Source organism: Castanea sativa, chromosome 3, assembly GCF_040712315.1.
Source record: "Castanea sativa cultivar Marrone di Chiusa Pesio chromosome 3, ASM4071231v1".
Lineage (NCBI taxonomy): Eukaryota > Viridiplantae > Streptophyta > Magnoliopsida > Fagales > Fagaceae > Castanea > Castanea sativa.
The window spans coordinates 51,349,775-51,377,131 of NC_134015.1; the positions used below are offsets into that span (position 1 = coordinate 51,349,775).

At 35.0% G+C, this 27,357-nt stretch overlaps 3 protein-coding genes across 3 annotated transcripts; 1 reads left to right on the forward strand and 2 right to left on the reverse strand.

The window, feature by feature from the left end:
- Positions 1 to 1,318: 1,318 nt before the first annotated feature.
- LOC142626860 (uncharacterized) lies at positions 1,319 to 8,166 on the forward strand. Its single transcript, XM_075800566.1, has 14 exons — positions 1,319 to 1,611; positions 1,705 to 1,857; positions 1,960 to 2,058; positions 2,924 to 3,025; positions 3,211 to 3,354; positions 3,789 to 3,883; positions 3,977 to 4,106; positions 4,209 to 4,313; positions 5,274 to 5,380; positions 5,460 to 5,511; positions 6,744 to 6,833; positions 6,938 to 7,022; positions 7,096 to 7,160; positions 7,842 to 8,166. The coding sequence occupies exons 1-14, from the start codon at positions 1,522 to 1,524 to the stop codon at positions 7,926 to 7,928; spliced, it is 1,404 nt and encodes a 467-aa protein (XP_075656681.1). The 5' UTR covers positions 1,319 to 1,521; the 3' UTR covers positions 7,929 to 8,166.
- Positions 8,167 to 9,608: 1,442 nt separating this feature from the next.
- On the reverse strand, positions 9,609 to 12,202 carry LOC142630073 (LEAF RUST 10 DISEASE-RESISTANCE LOCUS RECEPTOR-LIKE PROTEIN KINASE-like 1.5). The gene has a single exon (XM_075804148.1). It carries the CDS (start codon positions 11,737 to 11,739, stop codon positions 9,817 to 9,819), a length of 1,923 nt encoding a protein of 640 aa, XP_075660263.1. The 5' UTR covers positions 11,740 to 12,202; the 3' UTR covers positions 9,609 to 9,816.
- Positions 12,203 to 16,616: 4,414 nt separating this feature from the next.
- On the reverse strand, positions 16,617 to 17,342 carry LOC142629125 (uncharacterized). The gene has a single exon (XM_075803108.1). The coding sequence runs from the start codon at positions 17,340 to 17,342 to the stop codon at positions 16,617 to 16,619; it is 726 nt and encodes a 241-aa protein (XP_075659223.1).
- Between the last annotated feature and the right edge of the window lie 10,015 nt (positions 17,343 to 27,357).

Here is a 27,357-nt window from a genome sequence, read left to right on the forward strand (position 1 = left end):
TTACATAGGTCCATAATTAGCACATTTTTATTTTTGATAGTTATTTTTCTTTTTCCTTTTAATAAATATTAACATATTTTACTTTCTCAAAAAAACATATTTTATTATGCACGCTATGTTTATAATCCATGAATAATCTTGTGTACCGGTTACAAGTTTTTGTTTGGCAAAAACTAAATAGCTTTTATCTTTCTTTAGCAAAACTAAAGATAAATAAATATTCCTTTAAAAAAAAAAGATAAATAAATATTCTTTCTTTAGCAAAACTAAATTATTTTTCAAAATAAATATTCTTTTTAGGAAATTTTTTGAAAATAAGTTAGTTTTTAACTTTTTGTCACACTTGGTAAAAGTTACAAAAAAAAAACTAAATTTTTTTCAAAATAAATATTTTTTTTTAGAAACTTTTTGAAAATAAGTTAGTTTTTAACTTTTTTGTCACACTTAGTAAAAGTTACAAAAAAGGAAAAGAAAAAGAAGAAGAAAGAAGCTATATCTTTTGATAAGTACTATGCAAAATAAGCTATAAGAACTAGGAGATACCAAATTTAGTTGCAATTCAAGAATAGAAGATTAAATGAATCAAGTTATTTATGAATAGTTTTTGGCTTACGAAAAATTTGTTTTATTCGTTTACTTAGTAAACAAGTCAAACTCAAGCCTAAGTTTAGGTTTGATTGTTAAACAAGTAAAGCTAATAAACAATAATGTATTCGTGAACAAGCTCATGAATACAATAACTTGATTTAATTATATATAATATTATATTTTTATATGTATATTTATCTAAAAATATATTTATATAAACTATAAGTTTGTATATAGGTTAATTTGATATTAAATTATTATTTGTAACTTATTAATAACTAAGATAGTCTATTCATAGTCTCAAAAAAAAAAAGATAGTGTATTCATAGAAATTTTTCATGAATTTATGAAGGTGTAAAACATTTAAGTTTTGATTTTAATATATATAAGAAGAAAAAAAAATTAATTAAGTAGTTCTTTAACAAGTTTGAGTTTGTTAAATAAGAAAATAAATCAAATTTGAACTTATAATTTGTTTCCGAGATAAACTTAAACTCAATTTATGTTCAAAAATAAAAATATTAAATAAAAATAGCCTAAACTTTTAATATTCGATTAAGCTGATTCCAAAGAATAAAAGTCACCTACTTGGGATAAAAGAATCGATGCCCCCTATCCTAAAAGCACAAAGCCAACAGAATCTTGTTAAAACAAGCCACGATGCTACCCAGTTTGGCAACAGACTGAGACAACTAAAACATCTCTATCTGACCCGCCAATCTCTGTGACAAAAACCTTGTGATGGATGTACTCATTTTCTGCCGACCAAAAATCCAAATTTCGTAGAAACTATGAAAACCCAGTTCCCGTTTGAGTCCTAGAAATACCATTTCCTGAGAAAGACTTTTTTTTTTTTTTTTGAGAGTTCTCCAATCTCTGCACCTCTCTATACTTTACAAAACCTGTACTTCTAATTCAGAAACACACACAGAGATGGAGGGAGTGAAGCTGGACATGTGGGGGTACGAGGTTAGGACATCTTCGGATTCTTGTATCTCTGCCATCAACTCCTATTATCACCAGGTCTTTCTTTGTCTCTGTCTCTGTCTTTGTCTCTTTTGGTGTATGACTTGGTTTCTTTTCTGAAATGGGTTATGGTTTATGGATGATATTAAGGTGCTTAGTTATGGGAGAGAGCGATCAGTGATTCTGGAAGCGCTGGTCCATGACAAGGACTGTGTGTTGGCCAACATTTTGGCTGCTAGTTTCCTATGCTCCTCTGATCCTTCACGAGCTCCTTCTCATATCCAAGCCGCTAAGTCCCTCCTTGTAAGTCTTTTGTTTTGGTTAAAAATGGGCACATGACCCTTCTTTGTTTTTACTTTTTTTTTTTTTTTGGGTTCTATCTGAAATTTCGTTATTCTGCTCAAGGAGCAAGCGACCAAGTACGAGAAAGCTGTTTTTGATGCTGTTATTTATTTGATATCTCAAAACAGAGATGATGATGTCGCTGTCGAATTACATTTTAAGGTTTGTGAGGACCTCAACTCATTATTGAGACATAGTTTTTTTTTTATGCTAATATGTTTGTTTAGTTCTCATGTTACTTTGTATTTTATGTCCAATGTATCTTTATTCATAATTCAATACCAGCTTTTAGATTGAAAATTTACTTGAATTGAATCATGTGATAGCTTCTTAGTGAATAGTGTATTAAAACAAATATTTGATGGTTTTAGCATCATATTGTTTGGAACAAAATAAATAATTCCATTTAGCACCTAAAAGATGTAACCAGTAAAGTCACTGATTTTGCTCTAATGATCTGTTAAAATGTGTTAGAATTGTGGTTAATTGATAAATTCACCATTTCCCAACATCTTAAGCTTTTGAAACAATCAGTAATTTAACAAAATGTAATTTTTCATGATGAACCTCTCTGGTCCTCTAGTTATGATATAACCGAGTGATCTTTTTATTCACCTAAAAAATTATTTTCAACCATTTTCCTACAAACTTATGATACTAATTCTAGGTTAATAAATATAATTGGCGGAAGGGGGAAAGGGGGGGGGGGGGGTGCATGCCCCCTTGGCTTTTTAATGTTTCCCTCCTCCCTCTTATAAATTTTATATTTAAAGAGGTTATAGATAAAACTTATCAATGGTGGCTTTCAAAAAATTGATCTTGCTGGGAGTTGCTTTTAATGGTTTAAGTTTGATCTTTGTTTATGATTAAATTATAAAACTTTCATGGTTAATGCACAAATGATTGAATTTATACTCTGTATTATGTAATTGATATGAGCTCCAGTCTCCATGGTCATTTGGTCTAGGTTTACTCTTTAGTGTGTTCAAATTTTTCTTGTTTTATGTGATATCTCTATTTTTGGCAGCTCTTAAAAGATTTCCCAAGAGATCTGGTATCTCTGAAGAGGGCTCAAGTGCTATGCTTTTACATGGCTCGAGCTGATCTGTCCTTGGATCTTGTTCAACAGGTTCAATTTTATCATTATTTCCTGAAATTGTTGGAAGAGTATTTTCTATTAGGTTCCTTGGGAATGTATGCAGAGCAATGTTGACAAAGCATAATGTTATATGACTTAACATATGACATTTTAACTTAAGGTTCTGAAATCAGTCATCTCATCTCAATGTGGTTCATGATTTGTGAATTCAACAGGTTCTACCCATAAATCAAGAGGAGAATTACATATATGGCATGCTTGCTTTTCCTTTGCTGGAGCTTGGCAAAATGGCAGATGCTGAGAAAGCTGCAAAAAAGGGATTCGAGATCAACAAGCAAGACTATTGGGCACAACATGCTGTAAGCTATCTCTATTTTAGTTTAATTAAAAAGATATATAATTTTATCTCCTGTTTATAATTAAACCAGATTGCCTGCTCAAGATTTTTACATGAATCAAAATTTTGGTTTCCCATCATTCAATATAAAATGGAATATTGAGCTTCTTGGATTTTTATATACAAGGATAGTGGTTCAATACTCTTAACACAGCTCTGTAGAGTTGATAATTATACTTTGCAGTTCCTGATCATGGAAAAAGTTTTGATGAATTGAGAAAAGATCGATCATTTATACAAGTGTGGTTTCAAATTTTCATTATGCGGCCAACCTAGTTAAAATTAAGAATCAATAGATTGTTAGTTCATATTACTGTAAATAAATTGTTGCAGTAAGAAGGATTTAATTAAGCACCAGCCCCTGATCGATTACCATAATATTGATTTTTTATGCAGTTGTGCCATGTTCTACAGTATGAGTGCCGCTTTAAGGAAGCGGTGGAGTTCATGGAAGGATGCTCATCTTCTTGGAGTTCTTGTGGATCATTTATGTATGTATAGTTAGTTTTCTAAATAATCTTGGTCATGAATTTTAGCCTCTTTTCTTGCTTTTTTGGATGTCCTAAAAACCTTGTTATCTCCAGGCTGACACATAATTGGTGGCATGTAGCTCTTTGTTACTTGGAAGGTAGTTCTCCAATTCAGAGAGTCTTAGAAATATATGATCATTGTATTTTGAAGGAGTTGGAGAGAAGTAATGCTGCATGTCCAGAGGTATATTGTTTTGTGCAACTTCAACACAGCCCCTTTTTTATTTATTTATTATGTTTATATATAGATATTATGAGTCCTAAGTCCTACTTCTTCTGCTTCTAGGTGTATTTAAATGCCATTGGTTTATTATTGCGGTTGTATGTACGGGGTGAAATTGATGCCTCTGATGGCCGTCTCAAGATCTTAGCAGGTTGCCTAACAGATGAAGTGAGCTACAATATATCATCCTTGCAAAATAATTGTATATTTGATTGCTTAATTTCTTGAAAATGACTTCATTGGAGTTATATACTGTTAGGCAATTGATTCTTATATATATATATATATATATTCTCTCTCAGAAAAAATGCTATGATATTTATCAAGGCATTGCATGTTTCTCTGTTTATGGAGCATGGTGTTACCTATATAGATTGTAAAAGGCTGTCCAGATATGCCCTTAACAGAATCTAAAACAATAGATAATCATTCTTGAATGTTACATGCTGGCTTAATTATTGGCTTACTAAACAGTCCCTTAGCAGAAACTGAAAAATCAAGCATGCATTTGTGTTGTGTGTTGTATTTCAAGAGTATATCATAATATTCTCATGTATTTAGGCATTTGTGGAAGAACAGTAACATGCACTATCATGCCACTACATCAAATTGCAATGAAACTCTGAAAGCTGGTAGATGTTGAAAGTGTAAATAGTTTCTCAACTTCTACACAGATTTTGTTGATTGTAGTGGTTACTTTCTTCAATCTAAGTATTGTTGGCAATGTGCGACAGAAAATTCTTTTTCTTTATCACATTCAACAACTACAATGTTTCTTTCATGTTGTTCAAGCCCCCATAAGTGCATTGCAGTTCATCGTGTTATGATGTTGCCTTTGTTATATGGACCAAGGACAATAAAATTTAAAGTACCATCTGTTGACAAGGTAACAAAAAGGTTTGTGAAATGACTAATAAATCACTTTAAAAATCGCCACTGTAATGTGTGCTAGGTCTATATGAACTTGATATGAAACACACATATCAAATGTAAATTTGCTCAGTTGGAGTGTTTCATGTTGTATTGGTATTCATCCTCAAAACAGTATCCGTATATACCATGGTAGATATTATGTGAGCATAATTTAATAATAATTCAATATTTGGATGTGTGCCCCAAAATGTTCAGGTGAATTGGTACATAGAGTGGCACTTTGATTGCTTGATATTATGGGCCTTGGCTAGTACTGGAGAGCTGTCCAAAGCAGAGGATTTACTAAAGGGATTGAAATTCAGGTTAGATGGATCTTGTCCTCTTTCATCCACATCTATTAAAATGTAGTCCAGCAATTAATGAAATTCTGTTATCCTGTAGATTTTCTAGGATAAGCAAGAAGAAACAACAGATAATGCACAGAGGAATGCTGGTTTGTACTGATTGTTTCTTCCTTTGCCATATAATGACATTATCTATGTTCTATTATTTGCACACTTCTCTATTGTCTGTTCATAAGGTACCTTTATTCTCCTTTTGTTTCAGCAGTAAAAAATTTCTGGAAAACAACTCTTTTTTTGGGAAATATTTTCTGGAGAACTAGATCATATTCTTGTGTTTAGTTCCAACCCTGACCTTTTCAGCTCATTTTCGGGGTTGGTTCCATAATATTAACTTTTTCCTGTAATTCCAAATGATTATATGAGCCAAAACTTTCATTTATAGCATGAATATTATGTAAAGCAACTAGAGAATTGATCTAAAAATTAATTAATTTTTTCTCAAATACACTTTAACTAGATCACAAAACATGAAAGTATAAATATATGTATAAACGAAATGTCCAAAATTGTTAAACATATCATATCATGATACCACTTATGAACTTGATATAATATATAAGGACATCACTTGACCCAAAAGACTTAAGCCTAGAAAAAAAAAAAAAAAAAAAAGTTAAGCCTTTGCTTTGGGCCCAACTATGTCATATTAACCACTCCCTCTTATTATTCTTATTCAGTGTGGGATTTCACTCACCATGTATTGCCAACATGTACATAACTATAAAAAATAGTTAAACGTGCAAAAACAGAAAATATTTTAAATCTGGCAGCTTTGGTTTAAAGGCAGAAAACATTTTCCGTCCAAAACCCAGATTTTTGATTGACTATGCAACAAGTTTTTCATTGACCAGAGTTTCCTACCATACCAAACATTGGGAAATGCAGAAAACATGTTTCACTAAAACACACGGAGCATTAGTGGTGTATTATTCACATTAATAGGCTCTACTAAATTCTAACCACATGGGGATAGAGGTTTTTCACTCTTTGAGGAGAAATTAGAACTGGCCTTATAACATGTACCGTAAACAAACTTGCCCAAAAAAGAAAAAGAAAAAGAAAATTCTGGAAACTTCAGCTCTATTGCTATTATCATTCATTAATGAGAAAGGTCAGGAAATCATGATTGTTGTGTGTGTGTTTATTCATTGTTATTGTTTATAGTTAGACTGATAATATTTTCAAACTTAGGACTTGGTTTCATTCCTCCCCCCTTCCTCAAAAAAAAAAAAAAAAAAAAAAAAAAAATAAGAACAAATTAAAGCTCAATTCTATTTTTAATTTTTTTTTTTTTTTTCATTTTCATATTTGTTGTTCTCAGCTTGCAGAAGCCCTATATGAGTATGGGAGGGGAAATGACAAAGAAGCATTGCAATTGCTTGGTCCAGATTTTGATGCCAATAACTGCAAGGTATGGTCATCTATTACTGAATAACTTGATCAGGGTGCTCCAAAATCTGGGCAGTATTTTCACATATTGGAGTTTATAATATGAATTTTACTCCTTTATGCTAGGTGATCGGTGCATCTGATGAACAAGTTGATGTATTCAATGAAATCTGGTACAGTATGTTGCTTAATACTGGACAAGCTGTGAAAGGTAAGACATAAATTCTTCTGTTGCCATCAAACTTCACCGCAGTTTTGTTTTAACTGTAAATTTTTAATTCTAGCAATCGAAGTAATTGAGAAGCAGATCAAGAAGCGAGAAGGAGTCCCTTTCTTGTGGCGACTTTTGGTATAACTCTGCCTTATCTATGAACTTCATGCTTATTAGTTTTGTATAAGAGCTTTAAGAAGTTTTGCTCCTGGCATAGTTATTGGGGATTTTACCAAATCAAGAAGTAACAATGAGAGAACAAAAGAACACGTCAAGTAATTAGAAATTAGTGATTTACTTGGAGGCACAATTGAATTTTTTTGCAGAATTTTCTGTAGAATTGTGATAACCATTCTGAACGTTGTGAAAGATTTTAAATCTTGTAAACGGTTTTTTGAGGCATCGTAACTCTCCATACATACCTTTTGAAGGGTTATAACTCTATTGGTATAAATGGAGGTTAATATTCACTTGAAAATATGTAGAACACAAGAAATCTTGTAGATATTTTCTAAAATTGCTATTTGTAGAACTCAATAAACTTGGTTGTATCCTGGAGACAAGTTTGTAAAAACCCTTTTTGATCGACCGAACAAAAGCTTCGACCGATCGAATATCCTGAAACTTGAATTTTCACAAAGAAAATTCCAAATCTTGAAATTTCACAAAGAAAATTCCAAATCTTGAAATTCAATTTTATTCATTTTGCAAATAAATGCTCTCCAACCTTATATCATTATTACAACCTATTCTTGTATATAACTCTCAATACAACAATAGTCACATGAAGTAATATGAGTTCTTGAATCTTTGCTTCAGGAAAGAGCTTATAACCTCGCAGGAAGAAAGGAAGCTGCACTCATAGGGGAGAAGGCCAGGGCTTTGGAGACTACATATTTCAAATAGCCAGTATGACCACAAGTTACAACCAGATATGTTATTTTCTCATCTTTGGTCTCAGCGGTTCAAGATATTTGAGTAGCTAATCACACAAATACCCTGCAGTACATTTCGCAAACTATGTAAGTTGCACTTAATTGTGCTTCTTCAAGTGTACACTTGCTCCATACCATACTTTATGTAAAAATAATGTAATCCTGAAGTGAATAATGACTCATTTGGTGTAGAGTGACCTTGTAGAGCATTCTAAACTTTAGTTCATTTTCCTCCATACCTTTTTCTAGCTTTGGGTGCACGTGGATTGGCATTAAGGAAAAATGAGAGGAAAAAGAAGAAGGGGAAGTCAAGAACCCTACTAAGTGACATTGCATTTCAATCTGCTTTTGACCTTAAGCCATTCAAGTTAAAGGGGAAGGTGTAGAAAATATTGGCTTGTTGAAATCAAGATAAAGGCCACAATTGAATAAAGCACTAGTGGAATGTTTGGATGGATGTGATCAAGTGATGATAGCATGTAGTCAAAAGCAGCTTTGGAAAAAAGAATACAAAAAATATTGCACGTTCGATCTTAGGCCCAATAGCCTTTTGTTTTGAGGGACTAAAACTTCTTAAAAGTCATCTCACTAGCAGCATATGGGGTGACTTGGGTTGTGCACATACGAATCAGTCTTTTTGTTAGAATTTTCTTTCAAACAAGTCTAGTCACACAAAAATTCATAAACAAGTATAATGACAACAACCTTCTCATAAAACAAGTATAATGACAACAAATTTAGGTGATAAGTTACCACTAGAGCATTTACATTAGTCGCTATTTTAGCACCAAACAAGACGCTAAAAGCATGCTACATTTGCTGAGGTATAGTAAAAAATTTATTAAACTGGCTACTGGCACTTTACTGTAGCATAAAGTGATTAAAAATAATAATAGTTTATTCTGTGAGGTCACGTCTTATTACTGTAACATAAGTTGATAAAAAAAGAATATTTAAATAAAATAGTATAAAAAAAAAAAAAATAGAATCTTTAATGTTAAGTTTATGGTAAAATGAAATGTTAAAATAATTTTTTAACAGCACGTGAATGGTCTCGGTTAACATTAAAATTGATGTTCAGTGATGATCCAAATGCAACTGTTGTTGCACAATCAAAATCTATCATTTAAAAAGTCATAAAATGTGTTAGGTATGTAAACATTGTTGTTTAAAAATATTTTAACATTAACTTTAATTGATGCTAACAAAAGTTGTCGGCAATAAAGTGAAAAAATGATATTATTACCACAATCAAAATTCTTTTACATTATAAATCATGAGAAGGGTTATAAAAATTTATCTCTAAGACATTAACATTGCTCATTTTCTTAAATCTGTGGTCTCTGGCTTCCCACAAATATGAACCCCCCAAGACATTTTTACTAGCATCTCAATCATTGCAAATTCATGAATCACCCCCATGGAATATTTTTTTTAAGCTTGATCATAACATAACAAAAAGTTATAATCGAATAATGTAATAATTATCACTCATGATATTCTTGTGCATGTGATCTAAGCAAAGAACAAAAAGTTAAACAGCATAGTAAAAATGGCAATGCAGTTCTGAATTCTGATAAGATTGAAAAGAAAAAGGTATTGACAGACACAGAACAATAAACCAAAGCAAAGACTTGAGCACAGTCGAGAATGCTGAAAAAAGCTAACAGATCTATTCACATTCTTCTTTCTTAATACATATCATATTAATAAACTTCTATATATTCCTCCAAACAAAAATTATTTAAAAAAAAAACTCTCCGACAAAATGTGTTTTTTAGTTCATCAGTCAAACTCTCCCACATGTGCAAACTGACCCCACTTTTTTCCTCTCAAATCAAATCAAAAACCTTCAGAACTCAACCCTTTGCCACGTCATCACACCTTGATGTACGGCTCCTAATCCTCCTAAGCTCTTCCACAACTTCCTTAGCGTCAGGACGATCATCCTTGTCAGCCGCGACACATCTGAATGCAAGCTCTGCCACTGCATCAACGCCGTCCATTACACCCCCCTCATGATGATGATGATGATCGAGCCTCAGAGCTGGGTCCACCACTTGATGCAACAGACCCATTTGAATCTTCGACACAACAAGATCAGCAAGAGCGAACTCCCTCTTGTCACGGCTCTGATCCACTGGTCTCAACCCAGATATAAGCTCCAAAAGCACCACGCCAAAACTGTACACGTCGCTCTTCTCTGTTAGCCTGAACGACCTGTGATAATCCGGGTCTAGATACCCAGGTGTACCTTGTGGACCTGTCCAAACATACCCAGATGAAGAAGAAGACGATGTCGTTTCTGGAAAGACCAACAGCCTAGACAACCCAAAGTCACCAACTTTGATTCTCATATCTCTTTCAACAAAAATGTTAGAGGAAGTAATGTCTCTGTGAACTATAGCTGGTTTCACTGAGAAGTGCAAGTACTCAATAGCCAAAGCAGTTTGTAAAGCAATGTCGACACGTATATTCCATGACAAAGAGGCTTTGTTTTTGCCATGGAGATGATCAGCTAGAGTGCCATTTGGGACATAGTCATAGACTAAGATTAAGCCTCTTGGGTCGCTGCAATAGCCGTGGAGTTTGACGAGATTCGGGTGTTGGATTGAGGACAAGATCAAGATTTCGTTGCAAAAGGACTTGGTCGAAAAGGCTTTGCTAGTGGCTTTGTGGTGGTGAAGGTGTTTGACAGCCACGATTCGATCATCGTGGAGTTGGCCTAGATAGACTGAACCGAACCCGCCATCGCCGATTTTGCGTTTTGGGTCGAACTTGTTGGTCGAGGACTCGAGGTCTTCGTAGGTGAAAACTGGTGGGAGGAGACTAGCTGAGCGGTGTCGATGAAGGAAGAGAGTGTTGGGGTCTTCTAAATCTGAAGGGGATGAAAGTTTCAAACGCTTGGACCTGAAAATGGCTGTGGCAACGAGGAGTAAGGTTGCGAACAAGAATATCGAGCACAAAATAGCTAGTCTCTTTGGGCTGTGATGTCGAGGCCATGGGGAGGAGGGAGTGTTCTGATCAGAGTGAAAGCAAATGAATTTCTTTTCTGGGTCGGTGGAGTTGAAGCCACAGACACCGTTTCTGGACTTGCAATCTTTGCAGCTCGAGAAGTAAGTGTCTTGAGCTTCGTCCCACTCGAGTTCGATCCCAATGCTGCTGAAGAATTTGTCGAGGTAGCCCAAGATGTCGTCTTGGCAGCGTTGTTCTGAGATGGGACTTTGTGTGGAGCTAGGAGTGCAACCGGGGAGTAGCTGAAGTGGGTTCTCAATGAGGTTGCATTCCCAAGCGCATTGCTCACAGTTTGCGGGCTTTAGATGGGAACAAGATTCAAGGAAAGAGAGTCGAGAACAAGAAGAGTCTGAGGCTCGAAATGGTGAGCCTGAGAGGTTGATAGAGCGATTGGGAATGGAGGGGAAGTGAGAGGAGGAACAATTTGAGTGAGCCTGTAAGTCGGTGGCTTTTGTGGTAGTGTTTAAGAGATGGGGGGTGATTGTGAGAGAGAAAGAGTTGGGGTCGTAGTGAAGAATAGAGAAGGATTGATTGTTGATGGAGATGGTAGAGTGTGGAGTGGAGCATTTGATTTGAAATGAAGGGTGGCCACAGCCTTGTAAAGTTGAGAAAGGAAAGGAGAGGGTGGAAGTGAATGGTGGGCATGGAGATCTGAAAATATCTGACTCTGAATAGCATCTTTGAGCTAACACACAAGTTGTGAAGTAGAGGTACAGATACAATATCAGAAAGAGGAAAACTAGTTTGGTGGAATGTAGTGGAGGCATGGAAGAAGATGAAAAAGAAGCTGAGCTAGATTTGTTGTATTGCGGTCATCAAATGTGAGATCTGAAATCTGATCTATAGAGAATATTTATGCAGATTTGTGAGCATAGGCTCTTGGAGTTGCAGAGTACAGAGAGAGAGAGAGAGAGAGAGAGGGGGGGAATGAGCTTAGAGAATAGAGAGAGTCACGTGAAGTGAGGTTGAGTGAAGACAAAAACACCTCAGAAGAAAAGGCTGGGCAGTTTGCCTAGGAGACCTGGGAATTGGGGACTTGAGGAGGTGTGGTGTGTGGAAATTGCAGAATTGGAAAATCTTGGCCCTTCTTTTCCTTTTTATAATAATTAATGTCTTTGTGCTTTTCGAATTTGGCAATTTGCTCTCACATTCAGTCTTGTTCTTTCATTGTTTTGGGACATGGTATTGGACCATTGGTAGGTGACTGAATGTTGACCTTGAGGCTTGAGGTATACCCTTAAGGCCTTAACTGAGAGTCGATTTATTGGTAAAAAAACAAATAAAGTAATTTTTTTTTGTTGAGAATGAATAAAGTAAAGTGTTAAATGTATATTAGAATGACTAAAGTGCAGTGCTAAATGTATAATTATATTAGTTATTACTATTAGGATTCAATTCCTTTATGGCAACAAGAAGTTTTAAGGAATAAGGAATAGTTTTCAAAAAAAAAAAAGAAGTATAAGGAATAGAGTAAAAAGGATTTGCTTAGTTAAGTAATTATCTACTAAAGATTTGGAATTATAATGAAGCTCATGGATTATGTGAACATGGGATTTAAAAATGATAAGTACGGATATGGTATTCTTGATTCACCGTAATTAAATAAGAAGAGTTAGGAATTCAATGAATACTGTATCCTTTTAAGGTAATTTTATAAAGATATTAGCACATTGTTATTTACTTAAATTATTGAAGATTTATGTTAAAATTCAATAGGTTCCTTCCAAAATGGATATATAGGATTCCATAAATTTCATATTGATTTTTTCCCCCATTTTTACAACAAATGGAAAGGGAAATTAAAATTATTATTTTTCTTATAAAAAAAAATCAAATAATACCAATAAATTACAAACTTCTTCACATTTCAAGTTGAAATTAGCCTAAGAATATGATATATTATCATTTTTCTTACAAGATTGGAGTTTTTTTTTTTTGGGTGGGTGGGTAGGTGGGTTGTCCTGTCCTTGTCTGCAAGATTGGGGTACCTAACAAGTAACCACCATGAATAAGAACTTGACGCTCCTAATTTAGTTAAAGTCAACTCTCAAGTCCAACCCAGCTCAAAAGATTTTTTGTACAATGGCAAGAAGGTGAAACAGGTTTTTCTTCGACAAGTTTAAAGTTTCAGATGGGTCTCACTTAATTAAAATCAAATAATGAATTTTATAGAATCAAATTACAGAATTTTGCTGCAAGGTCAACCCTCAACAGTGCTGAGGGCAAAGAGCCCCAACCATCCATGAACATTTCAGCAGCTTCTCAATGATAAATACCTGACAAACTGATATTATATACTGTTGGCTTATGTGCTGTGTGAGTTGTGACCCTTGTTGGGGTCTGATCTATACTTCTGTAGGCTACAGACATAGAGTTCTCTGCCCAAAATTATTTTAAAGGTTTCTCACTTTTTCTTGAGCACCTCGTCCACCAAAGTTACAGTTTTGTCAATTGGATTGGTCATTCATGGCTCCGCGGAGAGGGGCAAAAGATTTTACTAGTCCTTGTGGTCACATATGACCTGAATGAAATAGTTCAATTCAATTGTAGTTATTAACATTTAAGTTATTAACATTTAAGTCTAAACACACCATAAATTTCACAAAATCTTTCATCATCAATGTTTAATTATAATCTAACACTTTAATACATTTTGAAACAAATTGTAAAATTTGTTATCCTCATAGAATTGTTGATTTTTATTTTATTTTATTTTGATTTCATATAAATAAAAAATGCATAATTGACACCCTGCCCAAGGTTTCTTTTTGTTGCTGGGTCAGGCCCTGCATATTTCATGTAGCTTATAATCTTCCAAAGCCTGTCTTAGATAGTTGCTTGCTTTGATCTTGTACAATAAGGACCTCTCTTGAGCCTAACTCAACTTAAAAACTTAGAGGACGTTTGGATGCAGTGTCCATGTTTTGCGTCCAAGTTTTGCTTTTTTTTTTTTTTTTTTTTTTTTGCTGCTGCAGGAGACAAGCGCGCAGCGCGCGCTGTGCGCGTACTGTACATGTACTTTTTTAGCAATTTTTTATTAAAAGTGGATCCCGCAGCACTACTTACACATTTAAAAATTATTTTGCTACAGTGTTTTCAGTTTTCAGCAATAAGTTCTATCCAAACGGACCCTTACTATCAATCATTTTACCTACTTAGAGAGGGTTTGGATACAGTTGTTGCGTTTCCACGTTTTGCGTTTTATGTTTTGGTTTTTTTTTTTTTTTTCTACTGCAGCGGTAGGGGACAAATGTGCAGTGCGCGCACTGTGCGCCACTGTGCATGCACTGTTCACGCACCTTTTTATTAATTTTTTATTAAAAATGGGTCCCGTATCACTATTTACACATTTAAAAATTATTTTACTACAGTGTTTTCAGTTTTCAGTTTTCAGCAAAAAGTTCTATCTAAACGGACCCTTAGATGCCCAATATTCTGGCCCATGATAACCCATACAACCATTAACCAAGAACAAACCCGTGAATATTTCTTCTTAGCCCATCTCTCTATCACGAGGCTTCAACTCCTCTTTAGGATGAGTTTGGATTGGGCTGAAACGCGCACGTTTGTGTTTCAACCCTTTTTTTCTTTTTCTTTTTTCACTTGATGCGCACCTGTCACTGTTTATTGGCCATGAACAGTGATTTTAGGCCAATGAACAATGTTTTTTACACATTAAAAAATTATTTTGTGACAATATTTTTCAGTTTTCAATTTTCAATTGTATCCAAACGGACCTTTAATCTCTTACAGCCATAACGAGACAACAAATCAAAACAAAGCAAGGATACTTTCACACGTGTAAAAAGATTAAGTCTTCATAAGAAATCTTCAAATGATTGGTATTGGCTTAATCTTTTGAGAAATGATATATCCACAATATTTTCACAACAAATTTTAAGTAGCAGGTTGTTATTATTAGCGCAAAAAAGTAAACTTAGTGTTAAGTTCAAATTTAAACCAATAACAACTAACCACCTATGATTTGTTGAAAAATGTTATGGACGTAGTACCTCTCTAATATTTTATCTATAAACACGGATTGGTTCTCAGATAGGGACAGCCTAACTTAAGGCGAAAAATTCACATGAGACCTTTTATATATAAGTATTAATTAAATAAAATTATTTAGTATTAATCAAATCAAGGTTTATTTGATACATTAAATACATAATTTGATGAATAATATCAACTAAACTAATGTTAATTTCATATAGAAAATTGAATATCACAGTTGATCCATGAATTTTGATTAAATTTATTATGGTTAAAAAATATACTTTATTTTGGATATATGACAATGCATAGTTAAGTTAAGTTGTAATCTAATTTTTTATTTTATATCCTATTTTTAAAAGAGATAGAGAGATTATTTGGTGTGTAGCTTTGTAGTATCGATTTATAAAAATTAAAGTCTCAAACTATTAGGGGAAATTAATCTATAATTAATGATTTAACACATTTGCAACATTTTTTTTGAAATATTTTAGGGTTTCAATTGGGTTAGATTTCTATTGGTCATATATTTTGGAAGTCACAATAGAAATGAAAATGGATAATTAATGATTTTACAATATGCTGTGACAATGACTATGATGAACTTCAACAATTTAATTAATGAATGTTTAAATTACTTTTTTGTGATTGGTAACATGTCAATTTGTAAACTTATAATAAAATTTGTGGTATTTTTAACATCACTAATAAATAAATAAAGTGCACAACCATTAAATATTTGTAATTTTATAAAATTTATGGGCCTTTTACAATTGGAGATGGATCTTTTTCCCAAGTATAAATTTTTTTTTTTTTGGTGATGGGGGCCTTAGGCCTAGGCCTTGGGTTGGCTCAGATAGGATAAAAAACAAGAAAGATGGCAAGGGGTGGACATAGGGATGACAATTTTCCCCCACCCCGCTTAACCCGCCCCTCCCCCGCTTCGCCCCGCGAGAGTTTTCCTCACCCCGCAAAGGTGATGGGGCTGGGATGGGGCAAGATTTTAGCCCTACACCATGGGGCGAGGCGGGGATGGGTTTAGACTTTTTAGACCCACCCAGCCCCGCCCGAGTTGCTAAATTTTTCATACCCTAAAACTCTACTTTTTAAATAACATATCAATATTAGCTTTTTTTATTCTACCCAATGTGGTTCTCTGCCTTTATTTTGTTATGTATTATACTATGAGGGTTTTTTTTTTTGTGATTATCTTGTTCAACGCTTGGATATATTATTCATTTTTTTCTAAAAATTGATTTGATTTGATAGAATAAATTTAGTTATAATTTCAAGTATATTTATATTAATGAAATAGGTTTTATTAAAAAAGTTGTACAAATTGTAGGGCAAATTAACAAAAAGTAGAGTTTTACGGGATGGGGCAGGACTTCGTGGGGCCCCAAAGGGTGGCGATGGCGTGAAAAAGGTTTTCCCATCATGCGGGGTGGGGTGGAAATGGGGCAAGACAAAACCATGCGGGGCGGGGATGAAGATCCTTCGGCCCCGCCCCGCCCCATTGTCATCCCTAGGTGGACAGCTTCCTCTCTTTTAGAAAGAGTTTGGCTTACTTCCAGTATTTTTTTTTTTTGAGAAACCAGACTAAGAAGCCTAGGATTTTATTCAAATTAGAAACTTAATGAACATCCCGTCAAACAAGAGGGACAATGTCTGGGGGAATGTCTTCCAACCAAACCTGTAGTCTTAACACAGAGCTCACTTTCTTTGCAAAAGCATTAGTGACTGAATTACAATTACGAGGAACGTGATTAAATTCTACCAGCTGAAAAACAAAAACTAGAGTGCAAATGTCCTCCAAAATATTCCCATAACTGGATAGTTCACCAGTATCTTTGGTTAGAGCATTGATGATCACAACCGAGTCACCTTCAAACACTACCTGAAACAGACCAATCTCTATCGCGAATTTCACAACCCCACAGCAAGCTAGAGCCTCCATAGCCGCTACTAATTGAGCTAGCGGAATGGGCATCGAAAGGGCACCTATTGCTTCCCCATCACAATCACAAGAAATCACTCCAATTCCCGCTAAGTTGGATGAGCTGAAGATAGCCGCATCAAAATTCACCTTGTAGATGTTGTGATCAGGGGATCGCCACTGCTGCATAATAGTTGGACATGGGAGCACTAGGTCATCATTCTGAGCTACAAGGTATTCCTGGAGAAGGTTGCCCGTCATACTACAAATATTGGTTAGAGGGTGAGTAGTCTGAACAAAGTGGATAGCATTGCGCCTATTCCATATGAGCCAAGCTGCTATAGAGATGATCTCCATTCTAAAATCATCCTGAAATTGCGTGAACCTAGAGAGGTCACTGAAGTTCACGAGATGGGATGAAACATCTTGGTAAGCCATTATTACAAGCTTTCCAAATGAAATGCTTGATTTTGTTATGAGCTCGAAGATGCCAAATGCATTTCCAAAAATGCCTTTGAGCTTCTAGATTTGAACTACCTACAATAGAAGTTGAATTGCAAGATACAAGCAGTTTATAAGCACTACCGGTAGTGAACATACCCGAGGGTGTATAGGCCCAAGTGATGCAGTCAGGGGGGCACCTTTCACTCAGCAGAATACCCAAAATTAATGATGCTTCCTGAGGCAGAAACATCTGTTGTACAATGTCAGATTTCCATGAGGCATTGTCTTGGTCTATAAGCTCACTAACCTTCGAATCAAGTACCATTTGTGGGATCAGGGAGATGACAGATCTGTTCGACTGTGTAGACAGCCACATTTCCTTCGTAATTCGCACTAATTCTCCATTCCCAATACATTAAACCATCCCTTTTCGGATCACATCTCTCGGACTAATGATGCTTTTCCACGCATAAGACCCCACAATTGAATCCTTTGCCTCTAAAATAGAACAATCCAAGAAAAATCTAGCCTTAAACACATAATGGCATAAGGAGTCGGGATTATTAACCATACGCCAAACTTGCTTAGCTAGCAAAGCATCATTGAACTTCTCAATTTCTTTAAAGCCTAAACCCCCTACTTCTTTAGCCTCGCATAATCTCTCCCACTTCACCCAATGCACCTTCCTGCCATCACCGCTATACCCCCACCAAAACTTACGGATTAAGACCTCCAACTCTTTAATAAGACCCTTGGGAAGCTGGAAACAACTCATCGTATACATCGGAATTGCTTGAATTACCGATTTAATTAAAACTTCCCTGTCAGATTGGGATAAAAGTTTTTCCTTCCACCCTTGGAGTTTTTTCCAAACCATTTCCTTCAAATAAATAAAGCTTTGTTTCTTTGCTCGGCCTACAAGTGCAGGTAGACCTGAATATTTTTCATATTGTCTAATAGTTGGCACACCCAAGAGTTGTTGGATTTGAACCTGCACATCATAGTGGGTATTGGAGTTTTAAAAAAAATATTTATCTTATCACGATTGATTTTCTGACCCAAGCCTCTCTCATACACAGCTAGGATATCAAGAATTTTTTGACATTCATCCTGCTTTGCTCGACAAAATGAGAGACCCTTGGGCTATTTCTGCAAATTTCCACCCCTTGAATGAGGCCCTCAACTTCAGCTTTGTGTATCAAACTTTGGAGTCACATTGAGGACATGAGAAACAAGTAGGGAGATAGTGGATCACCCTGTCACGATCTCCTACTTGGTTTGATGTTTCCTACAGGTTGCCCATTAAGAAGTACATAGTAAGAAACAGATCTTAAACAAGACATAGTAAGACTTACCATCCTTTCCTCAAGTCCTAAATGCCACATATTTTTTTCCAAAAAAACTCATTCTACCTAGTCATAGGCTTTGCTCATGTCCAGTTTAAGTTCCATATATCCCAACTTCCCTTGTGTCTTTCTTTTTAGATTATGCAGCGTTTCAAATGCAACAAGGACATTATTCGAAATGAGTCTCCTTGACAAGAAAGCACTTTGAGATTCGGGAATAGCCTGAGCTAAGAATTTTTTTAGCCGATTCACCACAACTTTAGAGATGAGTTTATAAATGACATTACACAAGTTTATTGGCCAAAAAGCAAACACCTTTTTTGGATGTTTAATTTTTGGGATCAACGTAATGAAAGTGGAAATAAAAGACTCAGGAACAACACCTGTATTAAAGGCCTTAAGGACAACCGTAGTTACATCATCACCCACAATATGCCAAAAAGACTTATGAAAAATGGGGGACATACCGTCAGGGCTTGGAGTTGTGAGGGGCGTCATTTGTTTAATTGCTAGCTAGACTTCCACTGCCTAAAAATCTCAGGCTAAAACACCTACTGCTTCCTCGATCATGGCTAGCTAGATGCCATTTAAAATCTCTTCAAAAGCCGATGGGTCAAAGGATGTAAATATGGAATTGAAATACTGTTCAAGCACACTGCCCATCTGAGTTTCTTCTTCCACCCACACCCCTGTGTCATCCTCCAATCCCACAATAAGATTATGACGGTTTCGTTGGTTGGCTCAGCAGTGGAAGAATGTGGTTTTTCTGTCACCTTCCTTGAGCCAAGCATTTCATGACCTTCGTTTCTACATGCTCTCCTCCCTGATTTTGAGTTTTTGAATATACCCCCTCAACTTATAGATCTTCTCTGTATTAATTCTATAGCTCCCTTCCTCCTCGGCATCTTCAATTCCCGGAGTTTCTTAGTTAAAGAATTCCAAACATGACCAAAATTTTTTTTATTCCAAACCTTCAGGTTATCTTGGCAGGCCAAGATTTTATCATCAAACCTCCATACCGAGGCTTAACCGGGTTGATTTACCCACGATTCTTGCACCACCGCCTTGCAAGTGCTATCCTTTAGCCACATGGACTCAAAGCAAAATGGCCGGCCCTTCCTATAGAAGAGCTTGAAATCAGAATCTAAACAAAGTACAAGTGGTTTATGGTTTGAGTGGAAGGCCTCAAGGTGATGAATACGAGTAGCCGGGAAGCGGAGAATCCAATCTATTGATGCCACACCTCTATCCAATTGAACCCAAACATTTTGGTCACCTGGTCTACGATTACACCAAGTGAAAGGAAACCCATTGAATCGAAGGTCTTTTAGACGACAATAATCCAAGGCATCCCTAAATCCCTGCATTTGTCTTTCAGGACGGTCTAACCACCCTTGCTTCTCTTCAGTAAACAGTATCTCATTAAAATCTCCCAAACATACCCAAGGCAAGGTAAACCGATGACACAGAGCTCGTAGCAAAGACCAAGAGTTTTCCCGATTGGTTGTTTCAAATTCTCCGTAAAAACCCGTGAAACGCCAAGTGTCATCAACTCCATAGCTAATAATGGCATCAATATGGTGGGCCGAAAAAGACTGAACATCCACATCAAAATCATTCTTCCAATATAGCGCTAACCGCTAAATCACCTCCTGAATTGACACGTGGAACAACAAAAAGGTTAGTAAACTGTATCTTTCTACCAATCCTCTCTAAAACAAAATTTTCAACTTTGGTTTCCATCAAGTAAACCATTTTGGGACCTTTATTTGTCACCAGTGCAATAAGTTCATCTTCTGTCTGTGGGTTCCCAAGCCCACGATAGTTCCAGCTTAGGAAACTCATATCACCCGGTGGTGCTGGACCCCAACAACAACCTCAAAATTGTTTTCTTCATTCTAAGAACCAATGTTCAATTGAACATCTCATTTTGTTTTAAATATACAATAGCAAGTGGTAGTGAGTTTTAATCTTCACATTTTATTTAGTTAATGAGTGATGTGACAATTTCTTATTAAAACAAAAGGAGATTCTAGTTAAAAAAGTACTAAAGGTAAGCTAAATACTTCTAAAAATCCTTAGCCGTAAGATGCAAAAGCACAAATAAATTGTTTGGATGGCTAAGGTTTAGCCCTTACAACTAGGTATAAATATTGCTAACTCCAATATCAGAATTACTAAAGTTACCCAAAAAATAAATTGGAACCGAGTATCACGGGTAGGGTTTTCCTTCACTATTTCAACGAGCGGGTCATACCCGCGGGAGCAATTGTGTGAGAGAAAGAGGTAACAATATATACAATACTCTTTATCTATAATCAAACATGGAGCGGAGGAGGTACAGGTTCAGAACCAGGTTAAATTTCAGGCTCAGGTCTTACTATTTTCTGGAACACGTCTTGTTGAAATCTCTAATAGGTTTCAAGTCGAGGTTGACTTCCTATTTACCGCAAGGCATTTTGTCAGTGAAATCTCTAACATGTTTCAAATCATCGAAATCCAAGAGGTCGTCGAGGTTAACACCCTATTTAACAGAAGACATGTTGGAAGAGATACTGTCATGGCTTCCAGTGAAATTTCTAGCATGTTTCAAGTGCGAAAAGAAGTCAGTCCACTGCTTCTTTCTTCCAAAACCCGAGTTTCATCGCCAAACACCAGCGCCACTGTTCTCAAACAAATCCAGATCTTGTTGTCGCGAACCTTGACTCTGAGCCTCGGGTTTGAGCACTGTCTCTACACCCTCATCCTGAAAATGTTGATTCTTAAGGAGTACGCATTCAGTGTGGACATGCAGGAGATCGCGAGTGTGGGCTGTGTGGCCGAACTTCATAGGATGGACATGTTAGCTTGCATCAATGGCATAATTTTCGTTGGTGGTTACTTCTATAGTGGCTTCTCCGGCTTTTTCTTATGGATGAATCCGGAAATTGCAGAACCTGAGGTTGTTCCTTATCCCAAACTTCCTAAATCTCCTGCCCATCTTGCAATAAAATCTTCTCCAGCCAATCCTATTGCCAGATATGCATTTGGTCATGATCACAATTCATATGACTGTAAGGTGCTTAGAATTGTCAATTATGAGGGTGCATCTGAGAGAAACCAACAAAGCCTCGATCTTGTTCATGTCTACTCCCTAAGTACAGGTTCCTAGAGGCAAATAATGAACACTCCTATTGATCATTCAAACGTTACAATAACAGATTTTTTAAAATTTGCATACTTAAATGGAGTTCATCATTGGAGTGGTTTGTCACTGACGACGACGGAAATCGTAAGTTTACTAAGGCAATCATATCCTTTGACATGAGCCGTGAGGTGTGTGGATTAATGAGTTATCCAATTGAGGTGTTTAATAAACAGTCTCCCACAGCAGGACAGGCGTGTAGGTTTTATGGAAACGCTTGCTTTGCTCGATAATTGCCTTGCTTTTATTGTTAAACGTACCATACCAAAGAAATACTTCAATATATGGGTGATGCACGAATATGGAGTCAAGGATTCTTGGACCTAACAACTTGTTGTAGGAGTAGGATCCCTCGAAGGAATTCAGAAACCATAAGGATTTGTCAAGAATGAAGAGCTTATTCTACTTCGTGATGATGAAGATCAAACAATAGCCTTGTATAACATTGGTTCTCAAGAAATTAAGGGTCCGTTTGGTTGGGAGAATAAAAAATAGAGAGAGAATGGAAAAGTGGAAGAATATAAAATATTTTAGTTTTTCTCATTTGTGTTTAGTTGGGAGGGTAGAAAAGTGGAGGAATGGAAAACTTTTTTGTTTGATTGAAAATAAAGTTTATATAAATTTACCATTATGTCCCTATTAAATAAAACAAAAAGTAACACATTATACTTTTAAAAAAAATTGTGTATAGATGGACACTTCATTAAAGTAAAAAAAATAGTATAAAAAATTAACCTAAAATTGTTTTTTTTTTTTTTTTAAAGGAACAAAAACAAAAACCAACCAAAATTAATGAGAAAATAAACATATGAGCACCAAAAAATTAAGGAAAAAAAAAAGAAGAAGAGGAAGAAAGCTAACACGTCTAGGCAAAATCAAAGAAAGAGAAGAAAAAAAAAAAAGCCAAAGCACATTAGTAAACAGAGAAAGAAAAAAATCAAAAAAGAAAAAAGGAAGCCAAGTCAGTAAACAAAGGAAGCAAATCAAAGAAAGGAAAAAAAAAAAGAACCCAACGTCAGTAAACAGAGGAAAAAAATCAAAGGAAAAAAAATAAAGAATAAAAAGAAGCCAAGCACGTAAACAGAGAAAGAACTAACAAAGGAAAAGTCAAAAGAAAAAAAAAAGAAAAAGAACAGAAGAAGAAGTCAGAAACGTTAAAAAATATGGGGTAGTTTTGTCCAAATATTCTTCTCACTTTTCACTCCAATTTAGAGAAATTGTATTTTGAAAGAGAGGAGAGAAAACTGTGTGTACCCTACCACTTTTCTCTCCCCTTCTCCCTCTCAATCAAATAATGAAAAATGCCATTTTCCATTTTATTTTTTTCTTTCTATTTTCCATCTTCCCTGTTTTCTCTCCAACCAAATATACCCTAAGAATTTTCAACATTCAGTGCTTCCAAACTCATTCCGCTCACGCCATGCTCGGCTCTATAAGTGGAGAGCCTAGTTTCATTAAATGGTGGAAATGTTTATTTGTATACCATAAACTCTTTTTTTTTTTTTTAATCTATCCTTAGCAATAATGTCATGTAATTCAGAGAAGATGATATTGCATCTTTTATTGATGATGTCTTAGTTGAATTTCAATAATTTATTCCTCTCCAAGGATCAGTAAATTATTGATCTTTGTTATGCATTGGAATTGTGATAGAATTTTGGGAGAGCTAGTAGATTTTTCTGTAATAGCATTTCAGCTATAGCTTGCTTTGGTGTGGGAAATTCACAAAGACTTGGTCACTTTGGCCAGTGAAGGTCCCTACCACTGGGTAATGTGACAAATTAAATTTCATATACTTTGATGGAAAACATAGTTAGTGTAGGTAGACGAATTTAATAGAGAATGTTTCAAGAGGCTATCTGACCTTATTATAGGTTTTGTGGTCCTTTGCGTTTCAACTAGTTCTGAAAGCACCCGGATGGGTTGTCTGAACCTCAGTGATTGCTAGTTTTTGTGAAATTGATTGTGCCATTGAAATTTTTGCTTACAAGTTTAGAAAGTTGGCTTTTTCACATTCTAGTATTCATCATGACATGCGTCTTCTAGCCAAGCCACAATTTTGTGTTCTGTTCAACCTTGTTTCCATGTGCTGCTGCTCTATTGACATTAAAATAAATTAATGGGCAATAGTGAGTTCTTTGTATATAGGCATGGGATTCATATGCTAAATTGTGTGGTTAGTAGACTGTACCAAGAGCATTCTACCACTTTCATGACAGATTTTCTTTCTTCTTCTCAATCCCCTTAACATGAGAGGCATTGAAACATTATCACAGTATGATGTTACTGTCCAACATGTCATTTCCTTAATATCCTTGTCCATTGCATGCCCAAAACTCCAAATTAGAAATGACTCACAGCTTTCCTTCCTTTCCATTCTTTTCTTTTCCCAATGAATCCTATCCAAACACAAACACCCTCTTAGACAACCTTGTATTCTGGAATTTATATTTTATACATGGTATTAAAATGTTATCTATAGGTTGTACCTATAGTTAAGTTATTCCAGCTATGCTGTAAGCAAAAATAGACAGAAATTGATGTTGATGATGAGAACTTATCATAAACTCTGCTTAAAAAAGGCAGAAAGAGTTCCTCTAGTAACAATTGGAAAATGCTGAGGAAATCTAATACACGTACCTTGTCAAAGAAGTTGTGAATGGGGGAATTATGATGACTGCTGTTTCCATGACTGGATCCATCCACAATTTCTTCAGGGTCCTTGACTTGAAAGCAACTACAAACACAAGTGACAAGCCATCATAGGGCTTCAATTTCGGCAGCAACTTAGAATTCTGTAAGGTATAATTGTCATCAGCAAAATTCAAATAATTTTAGCAATATTAATCTAAGGACAACTAAGATGAAAAAGAAATTCTTGAAATATGAAACCATCTGTAGAATAAGGGAAAACACTAAGAACAGCTAAGTATGTTTCAAAGATTAATTATTACTTTTTTTGTTTTTCTCTTTTGGTTGTAATTGAATTTGGAATATTATGTTGTAATAATAATAGGCCCTTGAAGGATATTCCAAAATGTCCATTGGCAGCATTGAAGAAATTTGGTGATAAAGAAGACAAGTAGGAATTGGTGGAAGGGAAAAACTGGGCTCGTAATCAGCTAATGGCTGCTGGGTCTGACTTGCTTGGGAAGTTCTCTAATCTTCAGGAACTAGTACCACTAATACTCATTTGCTTCACAACTTCAACTTGACTTAAAGGACAATTATTTTTTTGTTTATAAATTTTAAGGTTTTATTAGGAACGTTTGGAACTTCGTACAATCCAATAGTAGATTGGATTGGAGGACAAATGTTCAAAATTATGTTCAAAGGAATTTCTTCCAACCTATTATGTGGTTGGTCAATCAGAAGACTATTCAAGATGATCAATTAAGTATCCGTTTGACAAATATTATTTTTGTCAACTTATTTTACTATTCAGCATATTTTTTTTTTATTTAGCGTATTTTTGCTACTATTCATGAGTCACATTATATTTTTTTGTACTATTCATGGGTTAGCGTATTTCAACTAACTTTTACATTTATCTACAGTACTTTCAGTAAAAAGTTTTCAATTTTTACTAAGTGGATCCCAAATGAACCTTTAATTATTCAAAAAAAAGAAAGTTACATGACTAATAGACAAGTTATATATGTAAAAGCATATGCATATGGATTATCATTTGAACTTTTGGGGAGAAAGGGGGGTGGGGGTCACTTCAAATTGTCATGGAAATATTTACTCTTTCTTATACCAATACTCACCATGGTACTGTTCTTTTTTTATTTGAATATCATGCAATTGTCCATAATTTTATGTACAACATCAACTTAATATATGGAAGGTAAAATATATGTTCATTGGATAATGGTAGTGAGTTTTGAACCTAAAATTAACCTCACTCTCTAATTCTATTGGCATCCCATAGACATAGAGGCCTTTGCCTAAATTTATTTTAATGGTTTTTCTTGAGCACCTCGTTCTCCAAAGTATTACAGTTTGATCAATGGATTGGTCATGGCCACGAGCCCACCAGGTGGGGAATAGATTCTATGAGTACCTATCGTATCTGACTTAGCCCAAATGAAATAGAATTCAATTGTAATTATTAACAGTAAATCTAAAAACACGAATAAAATTTCACATGTATCTTTTTTTTTTTTAATTAGATCATTAGAATTAAGGGGATTTGAACTTTGATGTCTTCATTGAAAATATCAAGAAATGTCAGTTGAACTGCAAAGTTTTTAATAAATTCCATAAAAAAATTCACAAATAATAAGACGATAAATTATTATTGGTATACGATAAAAATGATAGTAATTATAATCCCATGAAAATGAAGTTGTACTAATTATAATATGACATTGCAATAGATTGAAAATTTGTTATGCATGTAGAATTGTTGAATTATTAACTATGACTCCTGCATATTTTGATTTCATTTAGAAATTACAAATGCATAATTGACCCAGCCTATGCTTCCTTTCAGGGCCCTTCATATTGTCAAAGGTGACGAATTGGCAGTTAATCATCGAACCTACTTCTAGGCCCAATAAACTAGCCCATGAAGACCCACGATTCTTTAACAACCATTAACCAAGAAGATAATAGTGAATATTCTTTCCTATCAATTACCATAAAAATACGGTGAAACTCCTTGCGCATATGAGCTAGAGATTAGAAAGAAACCCTTTTTCTTGTTATAAGTAAGCAATTAATGGTTAAACTTCAATCAAAAAAATGGTTAAACTTACTATCAAACTCCTTGTAGCTGAATTGACACCTCTTCATGTACAAAGTGCTTGGAGATTTAAGGGAAAATGATATTTTAGTAGACAAAATATTTAATATCTTTCCTCCAACATAACTAACAATATATATATAAACGCATTACAAAAAGGATAGGGTATATTTGGTAACTATTTTTCTCTCAGTTTTCTGTTTTTTAGATCAGTTTTCTATTTTAAAACTCAAAAGACTTGTTTGGTAACCTAAAACAAGTAGAAAACAAAAAAATAATTTTCAATTCTCAAATTACAAAGGAAATTGAAAACAAACTTTTGCTTATTTTCTATTCCTAGTTCTTAGAAAACACAGAGAAAATAATTTGGAAATCACAATTAATGAAATCACAATGGGGCCATGAATAGTACCAAAAAGTGCAGTGGGACCCATGAATAGTAGCAAAAATAAGCTGAATAGTGAAATAATTTTCATTTTTCATTGGTATCCAAACGGAGACTAAAGGGCTGTTTGGTTTTTTTTTTCATCACTCATCACTCCTCACTCAATTTTCGTTACTCATCACTCGTTACTCATCACTCATCACTTAAAATACCCAAATTTCACAATAACACTCGTTTGGTTTTTTGTTTTCACTTTACATCACTCAAAAATTTCTACCTTTTTGTAGGTCCCACACCTGAGCTGAGTGTGAGAGCCTTCAGTTTGGTTTCCCGCAGAACCCATT

Bases quoted from the DNA above. Each gene is read 5' to 3' on its own strand.
- LOC142626860 (XM_075800566.1), top strand. From the start codon at position 1,522: ATGGAGGGAGTGAAGCTGGACATGTGGGGGTACGAGGTTAGGACATCT. The intron at 4,107-4,208 runs GTATATTGTTTT...TTCTGCTTCTAG, and splicing joins GTAATGCTGCATGTCCAGAG to GTGTATTTAAATGCCATTGG. The intron at 4,314-5,273 runs GTGAGCTACAAT...CAAAATGTTCAG, and splicing joins CAGGTTGCCTAACAGATGAA to GTGAATTGGTACATAGAGTG.
- LOC142630073 (XM_075804148.1), bottom strand. From the start codon at position 11,739: ATGCCTCCACTACATTCCACCAAACTAGTTTTCCTCTTTCTGATATTG.
- LOC142629125 (XM_075803108.1), bottom strand. From the start codon at position 17,342: ATGGCTTACCAAGATGTTTCATCCCATCTCGTGAACTTCAGTGACCTC.